The 19,434-nt window shown below is 36.6% G+C and overlaps 1 protein-coding gene across 2 annotated transcripts in view; it reads left to right on the top strand.

Annotated features, from left to right (window-relative positions):
* Positions 1–18,683, top strand: part of TBC1D9 (TBC1 domain family member 9) — a 61,696-nt gene extending 43,013 nt beyond the window's left edge. The window contains exons 8-21 of one of the 2 annotated variants that reach the window (XM_083366958.1): positions 48–218; positions 820–970; positions 1,682–1,896; positions 5,437–5,554; positions 6,195–6,480; positions 7,790–7,919; positions 9,647–9,745; positions 9,831–9,899; positions 11,739–11,979; positions 13,049–13,114; positions 13,705–13,791; positions 15,171–15,245; positions 15,358–15,458; positions 16,588–18,683. In XM_083366958.1, the coding sequence (XP_083223084.1) occupies positions 48–218; positions 820–970; positions 1,682–1,896; positions 5,437–5,554; positions 6,195–6,480; positions 7,790–7,919; positions 9,647–9,745; positions 9,831–9,899; positions 11,739–11,979; positions 13,049–13,114; positions 13,705–13,791; positions 15,171–15,245; positions 15,358–15,458; positions 16,588–17,292 (2,514 nt within the window). In that variant the 3' untranslated portion in view covers positions 17,293–18,683. Of the gene's footprint in view, positions 1–47; positions 219–819; positions 971–1,681; positions 1,897–5,436; positions 5,555–6,194; positions 6,481–7,789; positions 7,920–9,646; positions 9,746–9,830; positions 9,900–11,738; positions 11,980–13,048; positions 13,115–13,704; positions 13,804–15,170; positions 15,246–15,357; positions 15,459–16,587 lie in introns of both variants that reach the window. The other variant, XM_083366957.1, reaches the window with a different exon arrangement.
* The last annotated feature ends 751 nt before the right edge of the window (positions 18,684–19,434 follow it).

Below are 19,434 nucleotides of genomic sequence, written 5' to 3'. Positions count from 1 at the left end.
CCTTTACCAAGCATAGGTTAAAAGTGATGCTGTGTGATTCCCTTTAGGTTTATTCAAGGGCAAGTAGTATCCTTTCATCAAGCCCTCAGAGAAGCCTGAACTCTGAGGTGGACGGAGACCAGCACTTCAACTTGAATGGAAATAGTGTCCCAACTGTAACACAGGCACTAATGACTATGTATCGTCGGCGTTCTCCCGAGGAATTCAACCCTAAATTAGTAAGTTGAATTAATATTTTTTTGCTCCTAGTTGTATAGCAAAAATGCTGGCTTTGTTCATTTTAAAATATGTGAATGTAAATTGTATCCCCACCAGTTTCTTGATTAGGATGGTGGATGAAGTCAGTTTTGAAAAATATTTAACATCTTAATTAATTTAAACTTCTCCCAGTTTAATACTTTGAAGAATTAAGACAGAACTTATTACAAATGAAAAAATAAGATGCATTATATCATTGATAAAGACTTTCATTGTTCTCTGATTTATTTATGTACATTATGGCAAGAATGACATCGTACAGTGATAGTGAAAGCATTTTTGGTTGAAAAAGATTATCACAAGTAATTGTTCCAGAGATTATTTTCATCATCTGTATCCTCAACTTCCACAGAGCTAATTAATCATGTGGCATCAAAAATGTTTTGTTTGAACATCAAAAAAATATGCTTTTGAAATTAACACATGACAAAAGCTTCATTGTAAGACTAGTGAGACATACCATTCAGTTATTTCATCATAATTGGCCACAAGATTAATGGATTCTATTACACAACAGGTTTTCCCTGTGTATTTTATGCTGTCATATCTATTACTTTTAAGGCAAAAGAATTTTTGAAAGAAGAAGCTTGGAAAATGCATTTTGCTGAATATGGTCAAGGTATCTGTATGTATCGTACAGAGAAAACAAGAGACCTTGCATTAAAAGGTATTCCTGAAAACATGAGAGGGGAACTGTGGTTACTCTTGTCAGGTAGGTATCAGTAGGTAATATACCTCTAGAAGGCTTTATCAGCAGTTGGTTTATTTGCTCCTGGGAGATTCATTATGTACAAAGTGGAGATCCAAATGTTGGCTGCAAGCAAATGGGAAGTTATAGTTGCATTGCCAAGCATTTTTATTCACCAGGACATTTCTCTGATTTCATCAGAACTAATTTGGTGGTAGATTTGTTTAGAATTGCCATAAATACAGATACAGAATCTAAATAAATAATTACTTTACAATAAAATCCCCCTTCCCAGATTATGGAATGAGTACTATAATTTAAGGCTCTGGATAAACTTTGTAGACTATCAAGAGAAAAGCACATGTCTTAATATGTATTTACATTGGCTGTTGAAGTAGAGCTCTACTATCATCTTTAAATGAATTCATATATGCATATGTGGGTGCACAATATGCACTCCCACATTAGTGCGGCTGTGTGTTTGTGTGGTATTTTGACTCATTTAGAATAAATATTGTCACCCAACAAACTATCAGGAAAAGAAACAGATTAGCCAATTCGCTGGCAAATCAAATATCTGGCAATAGTTAATTAAAATGTAAGGTTTTTTATTAAAACATATTTTTATAGAGTTGGGATCCAAAAAGACACTTGAGATGTACTCAGAATTTATGTATGTATGTATGTATGTATGTATGTATGTATGTATTTCAATGTACTTATTTGCATTTCTAGGAGCAATAAATGAAATGGTTACCCATGCTGGCTATTATGAAGACTTGGTGGAGAAATCTATGGGGAAATATAATCTTGCAACAGAAGAGATTGAACGGGATTTGCATCGCTCTCTTCCAGAGCATCCAGCATTCCAGAATGAGATGGGTATTGCTGCTCTGCGGCGAGTCCTAACTGCATATGCATTTAGAAATCCAAACATAGGATACTGCCAGGTATCATAAGATAGATTCTTTCACTCATCCAAATGCTTTTATTGTTTCGTTCAGTGCTTCTCAACCTTGGCAACTTTAAGATGGGTGGACTTGAACTCCCAGAATTTCCCAGTTTTCTATATAACACTGATGCATGCTAGCTAATTTAAGTACAAATTCATAATCCATACATCTGCAGCTTTGCTAAGAAATGTAGCACTGATAATAGACTTCAATTCAGGAGGATGGGCTTCACGAACGCAACAAATCTTTCTATAGGTATACAGTATATAGCAGGGGTGTCAAACTCAATTCCATTGAGGACTGCATCAGCATTGCGGTTGCCCTCAGGGGGCCGGGTGGGTATGGCCAGGGTAGGCATGGCCTACTGGGTGGGCGTGGCTAGAGTGCGTATGGCCTACTGGGTGGGCATGGCCAGCTCTACATCATTCGCATCAAGGGTGCCTATGGGGGCCTGGGCAGGAGTGGGACAGATCTGAGGGTCTCTGGCAGGAGGAGGGTCTCTGGGCCAGGGCCAAGGCAGTGGGGGCCGTTCCCTCACTGTTTCCAGGATGGCTTCACGGGCCACATGAAACCACGGGCCAGATCCGGCCCCCAGGCCTTGTGTTTGACATGTCTGGTATATAGCATACAAAATACTTTGTATTCAAAACAGACTGTGCTATGGATCTTAGAGAAAACTAATGAAAGGAAAAAAAGTGCATTCATGTTTTGCATATTGCTTCATTGTTTCTCTGCATAATACATCTATCTTGTAGTATGTTACTTTGCAAGTTTTCAAGGAGTCCTGTAGAGAACAAAATACATGATATTAAAGTGTTTTTAACAATGATTTAATTCTCCAATGAAAAGGGCTGCATTGAGGTTTGCTGGAAGAGGTTCCAGAAAATTTAAACTTAGTCTCCCTGGAGACTTTATCTAGATCCAGTGTCTCAAACACAAAGCTTCAGAAGTATTGCATTAGCTTGATTAGTACTTCAGTTTGAGGGCTATAACACTAAAGCTTTTTAATAGATGGATATAAAATTCTGTAGGAAATTTAAAAGATATAGTTTTCTTTGATCAATACCCCATTATTCCCTAAGCTAAAGAGTTGTTCAGTTGCAATTCTGTCTTCTATCTTTTTTTCCAATCTGCCAAGTAGTTTTGTGATTTGTGGTAAGAATAACTGGCCCAAAGTAAGTTTTCTGGTCTGAGAGTGAATTTGAACCTGAGTTTCCACAATTCTCATCTAAAGCCTAAATCTTTCATTACACCATCTTGCTCTCACGGTGGTCCATTAAACCTAGCTGTAGCAAATGCATTAGTTTTACAAACAAATCTATCTGTGAAAGCTGCAAAGAGGCCATATCACTTTGGCTCCTGAAACTGTAGCATTTTTCATTAACCAGAATACTATTGTTCTGACTATTTTTTTCAAGGTCATAAGTAGGATAATAAAAGGGACGCGGTGGCTCAGTGGGTTAGGACGCTGAGCTTGTCGATCAGAAGGTCGGCAGTTTGGCGGGTCGAATCCCGAGTGCCGCGTAACAGAGTGAGCGTCTGTTACTCGTCCCAGCTTCTGCCAACCTAGCAGTCCGAAAGCACGTAAAAAAGCAAGTAGAAAAATAGGGACCACTACGGTGGGAAGGTAACAGCGTTCCGTGCGCCTTTAGTGTCTAGTCATGCCAGCCACATGACCACGGATACGTCCTCGGACAAGCGCTGGCTCTTCGGCTTTGAAACTGAGATGAGCCCTGGCCGCTAGAGTCGGAAACGACTAGCACGCATGTGCGGGGGAACCTTTACCTTTAAGTAGGATAATATAATCTAGACAATCTTCCCCACTTGTAGCTGTCCAAAGTCTCTTTTTCTTTTTCTTTTCTATTGTTGCTAAGTAGAGAGATTTTCCTCAAGTCTTTTTCTTCTTTTCTTCCCTCCTTGCCTGACTGGTCTTTCCTCTTTCCTTTCTTTGCCCAGCAAAGAGCCTCTGCTTGATTGTGGCTATCTATCCTATTACTTGCCCAGCAAAGAGGATCACATAGGAGGTGGCCAAACTCCACCAGGAGCTCATGCACCTATTTCTGTTCCTCAAGAGAACCCCAACCTTCCAGTCAGACATCCCTGAGCAAGCCTTAGTTCCTTATTGCCTTTGCCTGAAGAGTCTAGCACCCACTACAAAGTGAAAGGGCAAACAAGAGTTCCAAGGCAGTGCCCCTGTTTATTGTGAGATGTCTTGTGCACCAAGGGCATGTTTCAGTCAACCAGGCCCAGCTGTTGCTATGACACCTGCTGGGTTGGGCAATGATGAACTGGTAAGCTGCCATAGCCAGGCTATTCAACTTCTTGGATAATTTTCTGTGGCTTAATCTGGTGTCCCTGGTCATGTTGGGCAGGTCTTTAGCTCTCACAAACTATGATTTTAGGCTACAGAAAATGACTTAGAGGGCTGCATGTTTCAGTCCCCTGAACTATTAGACAGTATCTATCAGTTATGTAATAAAAAAGTCTTGGTAATCTTGTGATCCAGGTAATAGACTTTTTAAAACAGAAATTACATCTATAGGAAGATTGTGGGGAGCAACCAGTGGGTCACCTTATTCATAAAAGCAGATCTGAAATATTTCTGTCATAAAGCATTTTAAAATGTTAAGACCATCTTAAGTCTAAGATATATTTTCTTGGACCTATATGGGCATTGTGTGAGCCCCCCAAAATGTTCAGCTTCTTTAAAGAGCAGTTAGGAAGGGGTGGTCACACTGAATTGAAAGTGCTTTTCCCTGCTTTGGATCCCAACACTGCACATCGCTTGCATCTTCCTGTCCAGTGGAGGAAGCTCTTGTTCAGGATTCCAGTCAGCTGTGTTTTCCTAGAAGGGTCTTGTGATGTTTATTATCTGCTCTCCTTTTTGATTTTCTTTTCTGACCGATACCTAACATTCTGTTACTACTGAATGCACTTTGTCTCCATGAGGCAGTTTCTGGGAGCTATCATCTATTTTATATTATTTTATTCTATTTTATTTTATTATTTTATTTTATTATTTTATTTTATTTTTTATTTTATTTTATTATTTTATTTTATTATTATTTTATTTTTAGTCTGGTTCCCTTGAGCCTGCTGATACTATCATCCCATTTCTCCACTGCCTGTTTTGATGAATGGCCCTCAATACTTGAAAATTGTCGTGTTAGAGAGAGTAACATTGGAATAATTTAGTTCTTTACAACTGGCACTAAGAAAATAAAATCTGTGGAGTCCATGGTGCTCTCTGAGCTTGATTGTTTGCTCACAACACTAGGTAATATCAGTGCAATCAATACAATATTTTTCCTATTCATGTTTTATCATTCCCCTCTAGCCTTTTAAAACTATAGTTAATCCCTCCAGTGATTTTCCTGTGAGAATGAGTGTTGGAGACTCTTTGGTTTTAAGTCTCATGGGAAATATTTTTGAACTCTTAAATCATACCAACTTGCTCATTATACATCTACTGCTTGACAGAATCTGTTACAAAAAATGTGTCAAATTAGATAACTGTGTGTCTTAAATATTTTCTAGGCCATGAATATTGTTACATCCGTCTTGCTATTGTATGCAAAGGAAGAGGAAGCATTTTGGTTGCTGGTGGCTTTATGTGAGCGCATGCTGCCGGATTACTACAACACAAGAGTTGTTGGTATGTTAATAGGACTTTGTAAAAGGCTAATAATTGGGAAATTATTTAAAACTATCAAAAAGTTAAATTTGAGTTGCAAATTTGGATGTTTGAATCCATTATATGGCATGATACTAGAGCTAATTAAGTAGGTAGTTATCTAAGTTATATTTTTATGCTTTCTTATTTCATATCACAGCTAAATATAAAGTATATGTATTTTGTTCCTAGTGTGTAAAAGAAATCCATGTTTTTTATAAACTGCAGACATTGCTAAAATTGTGTTGATTGCCTGGTTACTTAAATTGGAAAACAATTATTTAAGTAGGCTATTATTAATAATAACAGTATTTTTATTTACATTTATGTGAATCAGACAGCAAGTATGCATATTTTTAAAAAGGTCTCTCTTCTGAATGAGAAAATAGTAGTTAATAAGTAGACAACCTTATGTCCCAAGATGATTTGGGCTGTAGTTTCCACAATTCTTCCCATTGGTCATGTTGACTGAGACAGACGAAATTAAAAACACCTACGTGGACTACCTCAATGCAATTCAACATGGAAAATGCTTCTACAGTACTTTATTTTAGTAGATGGGCATGAATACATATTGTGTTGATTCCAGTTTCACATATCAAATGCTGATTATGCCTTGCAGGTGCTCTGGTGGATCAAGGTGTGTTTGAAGAATTAGCTCGAGATTATATCCCACAACTCTATGACTGCATGCAGGATTTGGGAGTCATCTCAACCATCTCTCTTTCATGGTTCCTCACACTCTTCCTCAGTGTAATGCCTTTTGAAAGTGCTGTTGTGGTGGTAGATTGTTTCTTCTATGAGGGTATAAAGGTGATATTCCAGTTAGCACTAGCTGTGCTAGACGCAAATGTAGAGAAGTTGTTGAACTGTAAAGATGATGGTGAAGCTATGACTGTGTTGGGAAGGTAAGTACTCGAATTGCAGATTTTCCTTCCATTCAATTACATGCAGAGCAAGTCACCCCTCCACACACCTTTAAATTAGAAATTTTGCATTGCCAGAAGCTTTTCATATAACACAAGGAAAGCTTAGCTGTTAAGTGGAGGCTTTGAGCTTTTAGTGTCCTTTCTTACTAATTAGTCTCTGCTAGCCACTTTACTTCAGTGTTTATTTTCTTTTATTCTTTGTAATTTGATTTAATTATAAGAGGCAGTTTTCTACAGAGTTAAGTAATTCCTTTAGTGTAGCATGGTCATTCCTGGTCCAAAAAGAAGTCTTGCCCAGTCTTTTGCTAGAGGTTTTCTTGGGATTTCATATATGCAGAGCAGAACTCAAATATCTCCTTCAAATGAATATGTTTTTTATCTTTAAACAATTGCTGCTTCTGATGCATTTAGTAGATTTAATCACACATAGGCCCATAACACTTGTTTCAAGTTTCAACTAACTTTGGATCACTCTGGAATGGTTTAAACCAGAAAACTATTTAAATGTGTGTTCTAAAGACTAAGCTTCAGAACTGTTGTGACTTTTCATGTGACTGTCTAAAAATAAAACATTTGTTGATATTTTGCTTCTTGAACCATGAGTATGTGTCAATACACTGCATATATTTCCAAAATGATAGAATGCTGGCAACAATATTTAGCTTGCAGGGAAATCCCTAGTTCAGATCAGACATACTTAGAATACAATTGGGCCATTGTTGTCAGCCTGGCCCAAATCACTTCAAACTAATTGGTACTGTCCTTTTTGTTAGCAGGGAACATTGTGATTAGATATGACAAAGGCCCTTTCTCTATCTCTTTACAAAGTGTTGGAGAAAGCTTTGGTTGAACAAATCCATGATGGGTGATAGAAGCCTGTATTTGTGGCCCATTTTGACCATGGCATATGGAAGACTGTGATTTGAAATATTGAGAGGATTAAATGCGCATGAAGTGACAAAGAAAACTAGATACGCATTTGTTTTAAAACTAAGAGAAAGGAAAATATAATAGATCTGAATGAAAGTGGTGAATACTGCTTGATGACATAATAATGGGAAGAAGATGAGAGACTGCAGAAAAGTAACTAGGCTATTTGGAAATCCAAGAACAAATGCCAAGTGGGCACTGCTTAGAAGAAGAGCTCTAATATTTATAAATATTCTAATGTATTTCTAACTTTTTGCAGTATGCCTATGTGAATAAATGTAGGAGAAATTGTGGAATATCATGTACTTTTACACTTGAATTAAAATGTGGTATATTGTTTTTTTCTTGCCACCTCTAGATATTTAGACAGTGTGACTAATAAGGACAGCACCTTGCCACCAATTCCTCATCTTCATTCACTATTGAGTGATGACATAGGGCCTTATCCTGAAGTAGACATATTTAGGCTCATCAGAACTTCCTATGAGGTAATTTCATGAACATATTGGTAATTAAACATGAATAGGAAAAAGACACACCCACCAACCAAATGACTTGTCAGATTCTAGTCCTTTCCTCCCTAATCCTTTGTCCTCCAAGATTGTTAGAATTTCATGGCTATTGTCTAGTCTGGTTAGAAATTCTGAGACCTTTTCTCTATTTCCAACACATGAAGTTGGGAAAGCTGCGCAGCACAGGAAGAGCAGGAATTATTTTTTAATTATATGTAGACAATCCATAACCTTTTAGAGGTATTTCCTTACCTGAAGATATAAACAGAATGACCATGGGTGGGCAAAAAAGCAGTGGGTAGCGGGAATGGCTTCCAGTTTCCTGTTCCCCCCCATTTTTTTTTGTAGGCAGCTAGCAGGGAGTGTTGAAAATCACAATTTCCTTAGTTATGCCAATGCTTCAGTAGCCACAACTTTGAAAATACAACTGCTGTAAAGATTCTTAAAATTTCAATTATGTGGGAATAATGCACCCAGATTTTATATGCATACTTTAAATTGGTAGATTTGAGATACTTTAATTCAAAAATTTGTGTGTTATGATGTGTTGTTTGGGTTAATGGAAGGCTACAAACAGACAAACAAAAAGGAGAGTTTAGTAGTATATAGATTCTAAATCCCCTTATCTGGATGAAATCACTCTTGAAATTAATAGCATGCATTCCTGAATATAGGATTGAATTGGCAGTGATTGCAGGGTTTATTTGTTTTTATTTATTTATATCCCACCATTATTATTTTAACAAAACATATCCAACATATCTTCCTCCTCCCATTTTCCCCACAGCAACAGACCCATGAGTGGATTGGGCTGAGAGTGACTGTCCAAAGTCACCCAGTGGGCGTTCTTGATAAAACAGGACTTGAATTCAGCTTTCTAGCCTGGTGCCTTAACCAGTACACCAAACTGGCTCTCTGACAACTGGCTTGTCCCAATTAATACATAAATAGAAGCGCAACAGCAATGAGGATTTTCCATGTATGATGGAAAATGAATGGAAGTCCAGTTTCCATGACATTAAAGAGGCACAATAGCACAGAGGAGCATATATAGGGCTCTAATTATTTTCTGACTATATTTAGTATGGAATCTATGCATTGCTGGCTTTAAATGTGTGATAGATTTACATCAAAAAATGAATTGTTGAGCTCGTCCTTCTTTCATATCTTATCCTTATGGAAGTCATACCCAGAAGAATAGTAATAATATTGCAGTGTATATTTTTGTGGCTTTTTGTGCTCTCTTATTCACTCATTTAGAAGAAATAGTAGAGATCCAAGAGATCTACTGCCTAACCTGAACCTGTGGTAGAGATTTCTGCACCTGCAACATGTTGAAATACTGGCCTCTTTTATCCTTGCTCCACTCTTTCTAGTTGAAGAAAAGGAGTAGAAAACATTGTGATCTCTGGGTTATGCAGAGATGCTTTTAGGACTGAAATATTTAAAATATATTGAAATTCTGCATAATTAATTTTTTCTTAGATATATGACCTTAGTACTGTCCTTTTTTATATGATTATTTTTCTGTCATGTCAGAATATGTATTTCAATCTGCTATTTTAAAAAAGAAGATATAACCCCTGATTTTACACTTAGTCATACCTTTATTCATATATTAGGTAGTATATTTAGGCAATGTCTAAGTGAATTTTGTTTCTTAAATTTTGCAAGGAGAATGACTGTTATTTTTTTTCTTTTAGAAATTTGGCACCATTAGAGCAGATTTGATTGAACAAATGAGATTCAAACAAAGGTTGAAGGTAATTCAAACCCTAGAAGATACTACCAAACGAAATGTGGTAAGTTCTTGGGAGTTTTGTTCTTTGAATTTAAATATTAAAGATAAGTACATGTGTTTAAAGTGTCTCCTTTTATATTTTAAAGGTACGAACCATAGTAACTGAAACTTCATTTACAATAGATGAGCTGGAAGAACTCTATGCCCTTTTCAAGGTAACCTTCAAATAGCTGTCTTGTATCTATGTTATTTATAGCAGATACTGCACTGCCTGTTTCTTACTAATTTCACTAAAATAATTAAAGAGACCAAAATGTGCTGCCGAAAAAATGTTTAATTTATAAAGCAGAACTTTTTCGTTTCCCCTTAATGTACCAGGATATGGTATTTAAATTACACTTTAAAATGAGTGAAATGCTCATCAGGATAATAAATGTGACTATTGCTGTGTAGACAATCTTTTTGTGATCATAGTCAACAAAAAGGGACCCCAATTAATTGTTTTCACCCTGAAAAATTATCATAGCTGCACGCTTGCTGTAAAACCACATTTGAAGTTACGGAGTAAATTGTATCCAGAATATTCACTGGACTTGCAGAGTCAGCTTTCTTTTAAATCAAATATCAAATAATAATATAAATATATCTGAGACAAATGGCATTTTTCTCTGTCTGCTTAAAAAGGCAGATATAAATATAATCTATAAACAGAAACTCAAGATTTGTTGTTTACACGTATATACTAACCACTCCGGTAGGGTTTCTAGGAAACATCTTTGTAAAGCTATCTGGAGTCACTGAGAATGAGTTGGGTAGCCATATACATTTTCTTAAATAAATAAATAAAATAAATAAACATAGTGGACTTTCCTTCAGTGTGTTTTCATAGTAACATCCCCGTGAGATCAAGTAGATTAAGAGATAAGTAATAGGTACAAAGTGATCCAGTGAGTTCCATACTTAGATAAGGATTTGAACTTGGATTTTTTCATTCCAGACCAACATTTTAATGCTAGGTAACTTGGGCTTCTAAATTATTCCTTGTCCCAGGTGTATGAAGTGACTAGGAGGCCACAGTTTTGGAACTCAATAACAGAAAGGCCTGTGACGATAGGCCTTTCACTCGGGTTCGCCTGGTGCGCCAGCTACGACCCTATCTGGACCTGGATGCCTTGCGTACAGTCACCCATGCACTTGTGACCTCTCGTCTTGACTACTGCAACGCTCTTTACATGGGGCTGCCCTTGAGAACCACTCGGAAGCTTCAGCTGGTACAGAGTGCAGCTGCACGAACACTTTTGGGGGCTTCCCAATACTCCCATATTATACCTCTCCTCCGTGAGCTGCACTGGCTTCCAGTTGCCTTCCAAGTGAAATTCAAGGTGCTAGTGATGACATACAAAGCCCTACATGGCTTGAGTCCGGATTACCTACGGGAGCACCTACTGCCAGCGTCAACACCCCTCCGTCCTGTGCGCTCCCACAGAGAGGGCCTCCTCAGGGTGCCACCGGTCAGAGAATGCCGGCTGGTGACCCCCAGGGGGAGAGCATTCTCGGTGAGTGCGCCAACCCTTTGGAACTGCTTGCCAGCCGAAATCCGGATGGCCCCCGACCTTCGCACCTTCTGGCGTGACTTAAAAACCTACCTATTCCAGCAAGCCGGCCTGGCCTGATAGATTTTGGGGTTTCACTTGTTTTACTATTGCTTTACTGTATACTTACCTTGCTCTGTACACCGCCCCGAGTCCTTCGGGAGAAGGGCGGTATATAAAACAAATAAATAAATAAATAAATAAATAAATGTGTAGGTAGAAACGTTTCTGGATGGAGTTTGTTATATTTCTGTGTCTATGTTTACTTCCAAGAACTGTTAACACAATGAACAATATTATAACTAGAACTTGCTTATAACAATCAGGCAGTATGAAAAACATTTTTATATTAAGATGTTTTTAAACTGCATAGACAGTGATAGATGTTGCTGAAATAACTATAACAATATTTTATAATATTATTATTTATAATAATTTCACATGCCTTATTATTCTTCTCAGGCAGAACATCTCACTAGCTGCTACTGGGGAGGCACCAGCAATGCCACTGACCGTCATGATCCAAGCTTGCCTTATTTGGAACAGTACCGCATAGATTTTGAGCAGTTCAAAGGGATGTTTACTCTTCTCTTTCCTTGGGCATGTGGAACTCATTCTGATGTTCTAGCTGCACGCTTGTTCAGATTGCTGGATGAAAATGGCGATTCCTTAATTAACTTCCGAGAATTTGTTTCTGGACTTAGTAAGAACGAAACTGCTTATCTAATGGCATTTGGTTCTCTTTTTTATCACCATTAACTATAAGATTATTGTCTTGGCATGCAATCATTTATGAGACAGATTTGCATTATAAAAGGTTATGTGTATATTTGTATTTTTTGCCATTGTTTATAGCTGGTTAATATTCTGTCCTTCAAATTCTCCTATTTGTAATCTATTAGTAGAAATACACCCCCCTTTCTGAGATTAGGTGATATATCTAAGTTAATGTTGATTGTTTTGGCTTTGACTGCACAATTCATTTAAAATCATCACTGATTATATGTGTACAGACCATCTCAAAATTTATTCTTCTTTATGAAGACAGGATTCAATTAAAGAACAGAAAATATTGAAACTGACCTTAAATCCCAGAATTACGGTAATCTATATTCGAATTGGTCTATATAGCAATTGTAAAGGGACAAGTAATCAGCTGAATATATACTGCCCAGTTGATCCAATGTATTTTATTTTTCTGTAAGATCAAAGGTTTACAGATAGGCCTATGTTATAGTGAGATAAAAAGATGTTATTAGTTACTCCAGATAAGTAAGATACTACATCTTCATAATAATACAATTGTAGATTTTGACACTGAGCAAAATCCATCTCCTTGCAATGAAATCTCACCAGGCAAGGAGAGAAAACCCATCTGGATTTTGCTGATGACTGTATTCTACCCAGATATGGTGGCAAAATACCACCATTCAATACTTACAGAAGGGGAGATAACGTCTGGTTAGTGTACAAAAGGATGGAAAAAGTAATGTTGTCTGAAGCTGTACTTTTAAGTCTAGCTTTTGGCTGGGAATGGTAGAGTGTAAGGCCATGTCATTTGAATGAGTAAAGTTGTGATTTGCTGGGCTTCAAAAGATTTTAAAAAGCTATACTGAGTTTTGTACAAGGGTATTAAGTTTAACAGATTCAACTATCTAGAAGCAAGTATCGGTGATGTTAACTATTTCAAGAAGAGCATATTTTATGTTAAATTGATGATACTTAGTTGATGAATATATTTAAGATTACTACAATGACTCAATTTCTCCTAGGTGCAGCATGTCATGGAGATCTTACTGAGAAACTGAAACTACTTTATAAAATGCATGTTTTGCCAGGTATGTAACCATGGGATAATTTGTAGATAATACCTTTCATGTGAAATCCTATACCAGAGGTCAGCAACCTGAAACAGTGAAAGAGCCACTCAGAACCGGTTCCCTCACAAAAGGAAAAACTGGGAGCCGCAAAAAATGTGTGTGCATGCGCGTACATGCGCACATGTGCAGAACAGGGTTTGACTGAAGAGTGGAGCCAAGACGAGATATGCACCTACCCTGCATATTTGAATTGATTGAACTTTTTTAGTCCCACTTTTTTTTGGGGGACTGCACATGGCAGAGGACTGGGAGCCGCAGGAGACGGCTGAAAGAGCCGCATGCGGCTCCGGAGCCACGGGTTGCAGACCTGTGCCCTATACCATTTTAGGTGATGGTAAGAGGGGCTGCAGGGATTGCCATTGCTAAGCGATGCAGTCAAGTGATTTCATGCTTTACGACCGCATCGTTTGGTGGTAGAAATTCTGGTCCCAACTGCCTTCGTAACTGGAGTACTATCTGTGTAGTATTCCAGCTATAAACAATAGATATAGAGGGTGTTTGTGTAAAATATGAAAATTGTTGATGATTTCTTATACTTGTTTGTACAGATCCATCTTCTGATCCAGAAGAGCCAGATTCAGCATTTGAAGCAACTCAGTACTTCTTTGAAGACATTACACCAGAGTGTACACAGGGTAGAAAGACATGTTAGTTTTCTTGTTCCTGACTAAATCATATTGATAATTTTGTAAAGTCTCTCTCTTATCTTCAAAAGAAAAAACAGCTTGTCTAGAGAGAGGAGAACAATCGTTTATCAAGATGTCTTTTAAATGTTGCATTTTCAGAGTCTTACAACTACAGATTCAGTAAGCAAATTTGTGAATTCCACGTACAAATAGATGGCTTACCAACAAATATTAGAATATTTGTTTCTAAACCTGTAGCTCATGATAGATCTAAAGACTGGTTTCACAAATTGGATCAATATATTTTGTATTTATTTATTTGCATCTCACCTTTATTGTTTTTTACAAGTAACTCAAGGCAACAAACATACCCAGCCACCTTGCTCCTCCTATTTTCCCCACAACAATCCTGTGTAATGGGTTGGGCTGAAAGAGAGTGGCCCAAGGTCACCCAGCTGGCTATCATGGCTTAAGGCAGGACTTGAACTCACAGTCTCCTGCTTTCTAGCTTGGTGCCTTAACCACTAGACCAAGCTGGCTCTTTTGTTGAGAATTTTTTGTTGAGAAGATAATGGTAAATTAAAATAATGTTCATGTCAAGATCAGTATTCCATATTATCATTTGGTAGTTTAAACATCAATCATGTTTAATAAAATGGTATATAAACATAGATAAATATGAACATAAATATACAAAAACAAACACTCTTCCCTACTAAAGTAGAGTATCTTCCCAAATTGCTTAAAATACAGTTTATAGAGAACTAGTGAAATAATTAAGGTAGAGGAAGAATGTGAAACTGGAAATATTAATCATAACTATTCAATAGTGGGAGATACTACCGTAAATGCAGGTCCATCTTCTGCAATTGATACGTTCAATTGCCTTGTTTGTTACAAACTAGTGATGGCTTTGGGTCAGCGATCAATAAAAATAGGTTCTTTCCTTTTAGTATCTAATTCTAGTACAGAGTTGTAGTTGATGCCTTCTACCAAAGATTTTTCTTATTTCAGATTTTTTATTAGAATTCTTCCACAAAATAGGGAAGTCAACTCTTGAAAACACAAGTATTTTGTCTTGGAAAACCTGCCAGCACTTGGCATAGATCAACTTGGTTGATCTTGAGAAAGCAAACCAGGCTCAGGCCTGATCAATATTTGGACCACCAAGAATCCCCAGGCTTTAGAATACTTTGGGTGATTGAAAAGCATTGAAAAGGATGCAATGATCAATTATGTTGCTGTAAACAACAATAGCAAACAAAAAAGGTCAAGTTCATGTAGTCATCAGGAATTGAGTTTTACTTAAGAGAGTCTTGACTGTAAATTAGGCTACTGTACCATCACACTTTGAAAAAAGAGTGCTTATATATTCATTCTTTTATTAGTTGTTGCTGTAGAAGGAAGGAACAAACATGGAGTTGAAGAGGGATTTGTTAATGTGAGTTTGAAAACAGAAAAAGGTATGCTGTTCATTATCTTTACCAACAACACCATGACTATTAGGGGAATTGTATTTGGACCATAATCAGATAAACATTTCCTTACTGTGTTTTGGATAATTGATTGTAATAGGAAAGAAGAATTCTCAAGAAAATAAAAATTGCCTTAAAATCTGGAGTCAAGAGAATAAATCCAAAGCCAGAAATGCAAAGGACTTACCTAAACTAAATCAGGTAAGTGTTCTTCTAAACTTAATAAAAGTTATACTTTTGGAAAATGCAAAAATACCATATGCATGATGCTAAAAGTGCATGATGTGTAATTTCATGTCAGTAAAGCATATACATAGCCTAACCTTGAGATGGGATTAAAGTTTGAAAGATTTAATTCCAATTGCAGATATCCAAATTAAAAGGGGGAAGCAGGACACTGGGCTCCCTTTATATTCTTCTCATGCTCTATATTAAAGGTGAGCAGCCTGTAATCGATGGAGCTTCACTTTTTCATTTTGCCCTGCCTGGAAACCTCATATCAGAGTGGATGGAACTAAAGATTTAGGGCATTTGGGGGGCTTTATTTGGGGGGGGGGCTTGTTTTGAAATTTCAGGTGTCAGATTTGTGTCTCTTTATTCTTTTTCATAGAGACTATCCAGTGGGTTATTTCTAATGCCTTTATAATTCTGCCTATAGTTACGCATGGATATATGTATCTATGTGTATATATTCTCTCTCTTTCTCTCTCTCTCTCTCTCTCTCTCTCTCTCTCTCTGTGTGTGTGTGTGTGTGTGTGTGTGTGTATACGCACATATTAAAATCTACATATTTCACTTTTAATTAGATAAACAGATTGGCCCAACACTTTCTCTCAGGGGGCTTTTAATGGAGGGATGCAACAAAGCAAACTATTCTAAAAGATCCTATCACTGGGAAAACTGGGCTTACTATTCCTTTTTCTTCTATATCTTTTACATCTTTATTAAAGATAAAAGGTTCTATCAGAATTTGGATGTGTTGTATTCCTGTCATGTGCCCAAGAATAGTGTGCTTGAATTGGATTGCATGCTTATTGTTAATTAAATATTATCTAGAAACAAGCATTCATCAAAAGCACACATGTGTGTGTGTGTATGTGTAAAAAAATAATCTCTTACAGACAAAATATGTTTTCACTATGGAGGTATTTCGCTTGGGCCCCAGCAAATAATCTGGGAACACTTGATAATGTCAATATTGAAACTAGACAGGTGTTGTCTATTCAGTCTGTTGGAAGAAAAACAGCTAAGAGCCCCATCTAACCGTTGGATTTGAATAGGATGAACAGCTGCTTACCAACAAAGCATTATATTTATCTTTTACATCTAGGAGCAATTTATCGAACTATGTAAGACCATGTATAACATGTTCAGTGAAGACCCCAATGAGCAGGATCTTTATCATGCTACTGCAGCTGTGACAAGTTTGCTTCTAGAGATTGGTGAAGTTGGTAAGCTGTTTAGTGTCCAATCTATTAATGACACTGAGAATAGCAGTAAGACCATTACGAATGTGCTGATTCAGAAGAAAGGGAGCCAGCAGTACCGTCTTGACCAACACGATCATTTTCAAAATGGTTTTCTTGATGAAGAGGAGAATATTTGTGGTGACAGTTCACAGATGGAGGATGTTAAACTGGAAGATTCTTCTCCTAGGGATAATGGAGCTGGTTCTTCCATGTTGATTTCTGATGATGATACTAAAGATGACAGCTCCATGTCTTCGTATTCTGTCCTGAGCGCAGGTTCTCATGAGGAGGAAAAGCTGCACTGTGAGGACATCAGTGAAGACACTGTTTTGGTACGAAGCAGAAACCCAGCTTCTCTCCCAAGCAGTAATAGTAGTATTGACCAAGACTGGGCTATCACCTTTGAGCAGTTTTTAGCTTCCCTGTTGACTGAACCAGCACTTGTGCGGTACTTTGATAAACCAGTGTGTATGATGGCAAGGATTACTAATGCTAAGAATGTACGGATGATGGGAAAACCCATAATATCAGCAAGTGATTATGAAATCTCTGCTATGTCAGGCTAAATGGACTGTAGAATTTTTAAAAAATTCTTTTAGGTTTTTGAAATATTTAATATAGCCTACACAGATCCTGGTGTTCACAAAATTTATTAATAATTGTTTATGTAAACATGTTAGGATGTACAGTACATCTATTTTATTTTGAATTATTATTATTTTTTTGTATAATTAAAATGCTTGTCTGAGTCAGTCGAAGGGAAATCATTGTCACTGGTATATGTATTGTTAGTCTTGCTATCCCTGGATAAATAGTGAAAAATTGTTCAGTTCTAATTTAATGAACGCTATATGTGTACGTTTGTCAGACAGATCTGAAATGTCTTAATAAGGAAGAAACCTTAATAATTTAGAATAGTGCAAGTACAGAATATGCTGCAGTGTGTCTGTAGAGTTCCTTTATAACATTTTCTTTATAACTTGGCAGAAGTAGCACAGTATTAGTATAGCTTTTGTGCATACAGAGCTGCTTCTCTCAACTAATTAAGGGGAAAATGGACAGGAATTCCATGTCTCCACTGCAGCTGTTGTGCCTGTACAAAAATAGATTAAGAAAAAAACAGAAAGAGATGCTGTCAACTTGAAAAGTAAAACTGCAGCATATGTGATAGGTGTCTCTTCAAATATTTTTTTTAAGAAGTCTTGTTATTTTTTAATACTTTTTAAAACATTCTTCGGGGATACTGCCAGGAACTTTTCTTGATACCTGTCAACATCCTGACCTAAACAGTTAATGGCACCCCTTTTTAAAAAAAATGAGACTTTTTAAAAATTCTGTAGATAATTCTATCTTATTGATACTTTAATCCTAAACATCATAAACTTAGTGTACTGTAAATGACAAATTCATAACCAAATTGCATAATCCTTCATTAAAAGTTATTAGCAAGAATGTAACCTGTAAAATAGCTGCAAGAAAATGTAATCAAATGTTTGAAAATCTTAATGAATGAAACTGTCACTTTATTTACAATTAACAGAATGTGTTGAATGACAAATGGAGCACCTGCACTTTGAATTCTTGCTTACTTTTCAGAACCATTAGTTGGACACAACCCGGTACTAGAGAACATGCAGTACAAGAAACACATACCCAAGTAATGACCGAATGCCAATAGAGATGTGTTCTGCTCTTTGCAACCTGTCTATTCAAGCAGGAGAAGAAATAATGCTTTAAGTAATCCTACACAAATAATCACAATATGAGCCCAATACCCATGTTAGGATTGTGTCTAGACTTTTTACACATTCATAGGTGATTGAATATGAGTAATTTTTATCTGCTTTAACTTTGTTCGCTGTCTTCAAAAAAGCTCATTTTTTCTTTTTATGTATTGTATATTATTGTAATTATCCTTTTTAAAATTAAAATATTTATTTGATTCTTATTTAGAGTACTTAACTGTCTGCAGTGGTTTTTTCAGCAGGGAAACCTGAATGTTAGATTACAATTCTTCTAATCTATTTTCAACAGAACTTTATGTTAGAAATTTAAATTTGCCACTGGAGAGTGACAGCCTCCACAGCAGATAATTTTATTTGGGGGGAATGGGGGGAAATGGGGGGAAAGCCCAGGATGCATCACTGGATGATACTACACAAACACTAAGTCTTCATATCTTGTTGTAAGATCCACTATACAAATATGTAGTTATCTTCCAAGAATATTGTATTGAGAATTTCAAAAAAAGCAGTTTCAAATACATAGCTATGTTTAGGTGTTTTTTTAGTGAGCATATAGCTTTAGCAGAAAGGCTAGAATAAGAAAAGACCAATCAGAAAAAAATAGGAATAAATTTTAGTAGCTTATTGAATTATTAGTTATTTGTTAATTCATTTCAACTACTAAGAGCTAAAACAGTTTTAAGGGATGTAAGGTAAGAGCATACATTTATAGATACCCACTATTTTATAATATTTATAGCCTGGGATAAACCTAGTGTTTGAATCATAAAATTGTGGAACTGGAAGTGACCCCAGGGATCATTTAGTTCAACCCTCTACAGTGTGCAGGAAAAACCAAGTAAATTATCATTAAAATAAAGCTGTCCAGCTTTTTCTTAAATACCTCCATAGGTAGATTATTCCATTGCTGTGTTCATCTTACCATCAAGAAATCTTTCCTTATATATTTATAAATTATGCAAT

This window comes from Vipera ursinii (assembly GCF_947247035.1).
Source record: "Vipera ursinii genome assembly, chromosome: 7".
In the NCBI taxonomy this organism is placed as follows: domain Eukaryota; kingdom Metazoa; phylum Chordata; class Lepidosauria; order Squamata; family Viperidae; genus Vipera; species Vipera ursinii.
Note: the sequence above shows the minus strand (reverse complement) of the source record. Positions and strands in the feature narration are given on the sequence as shown.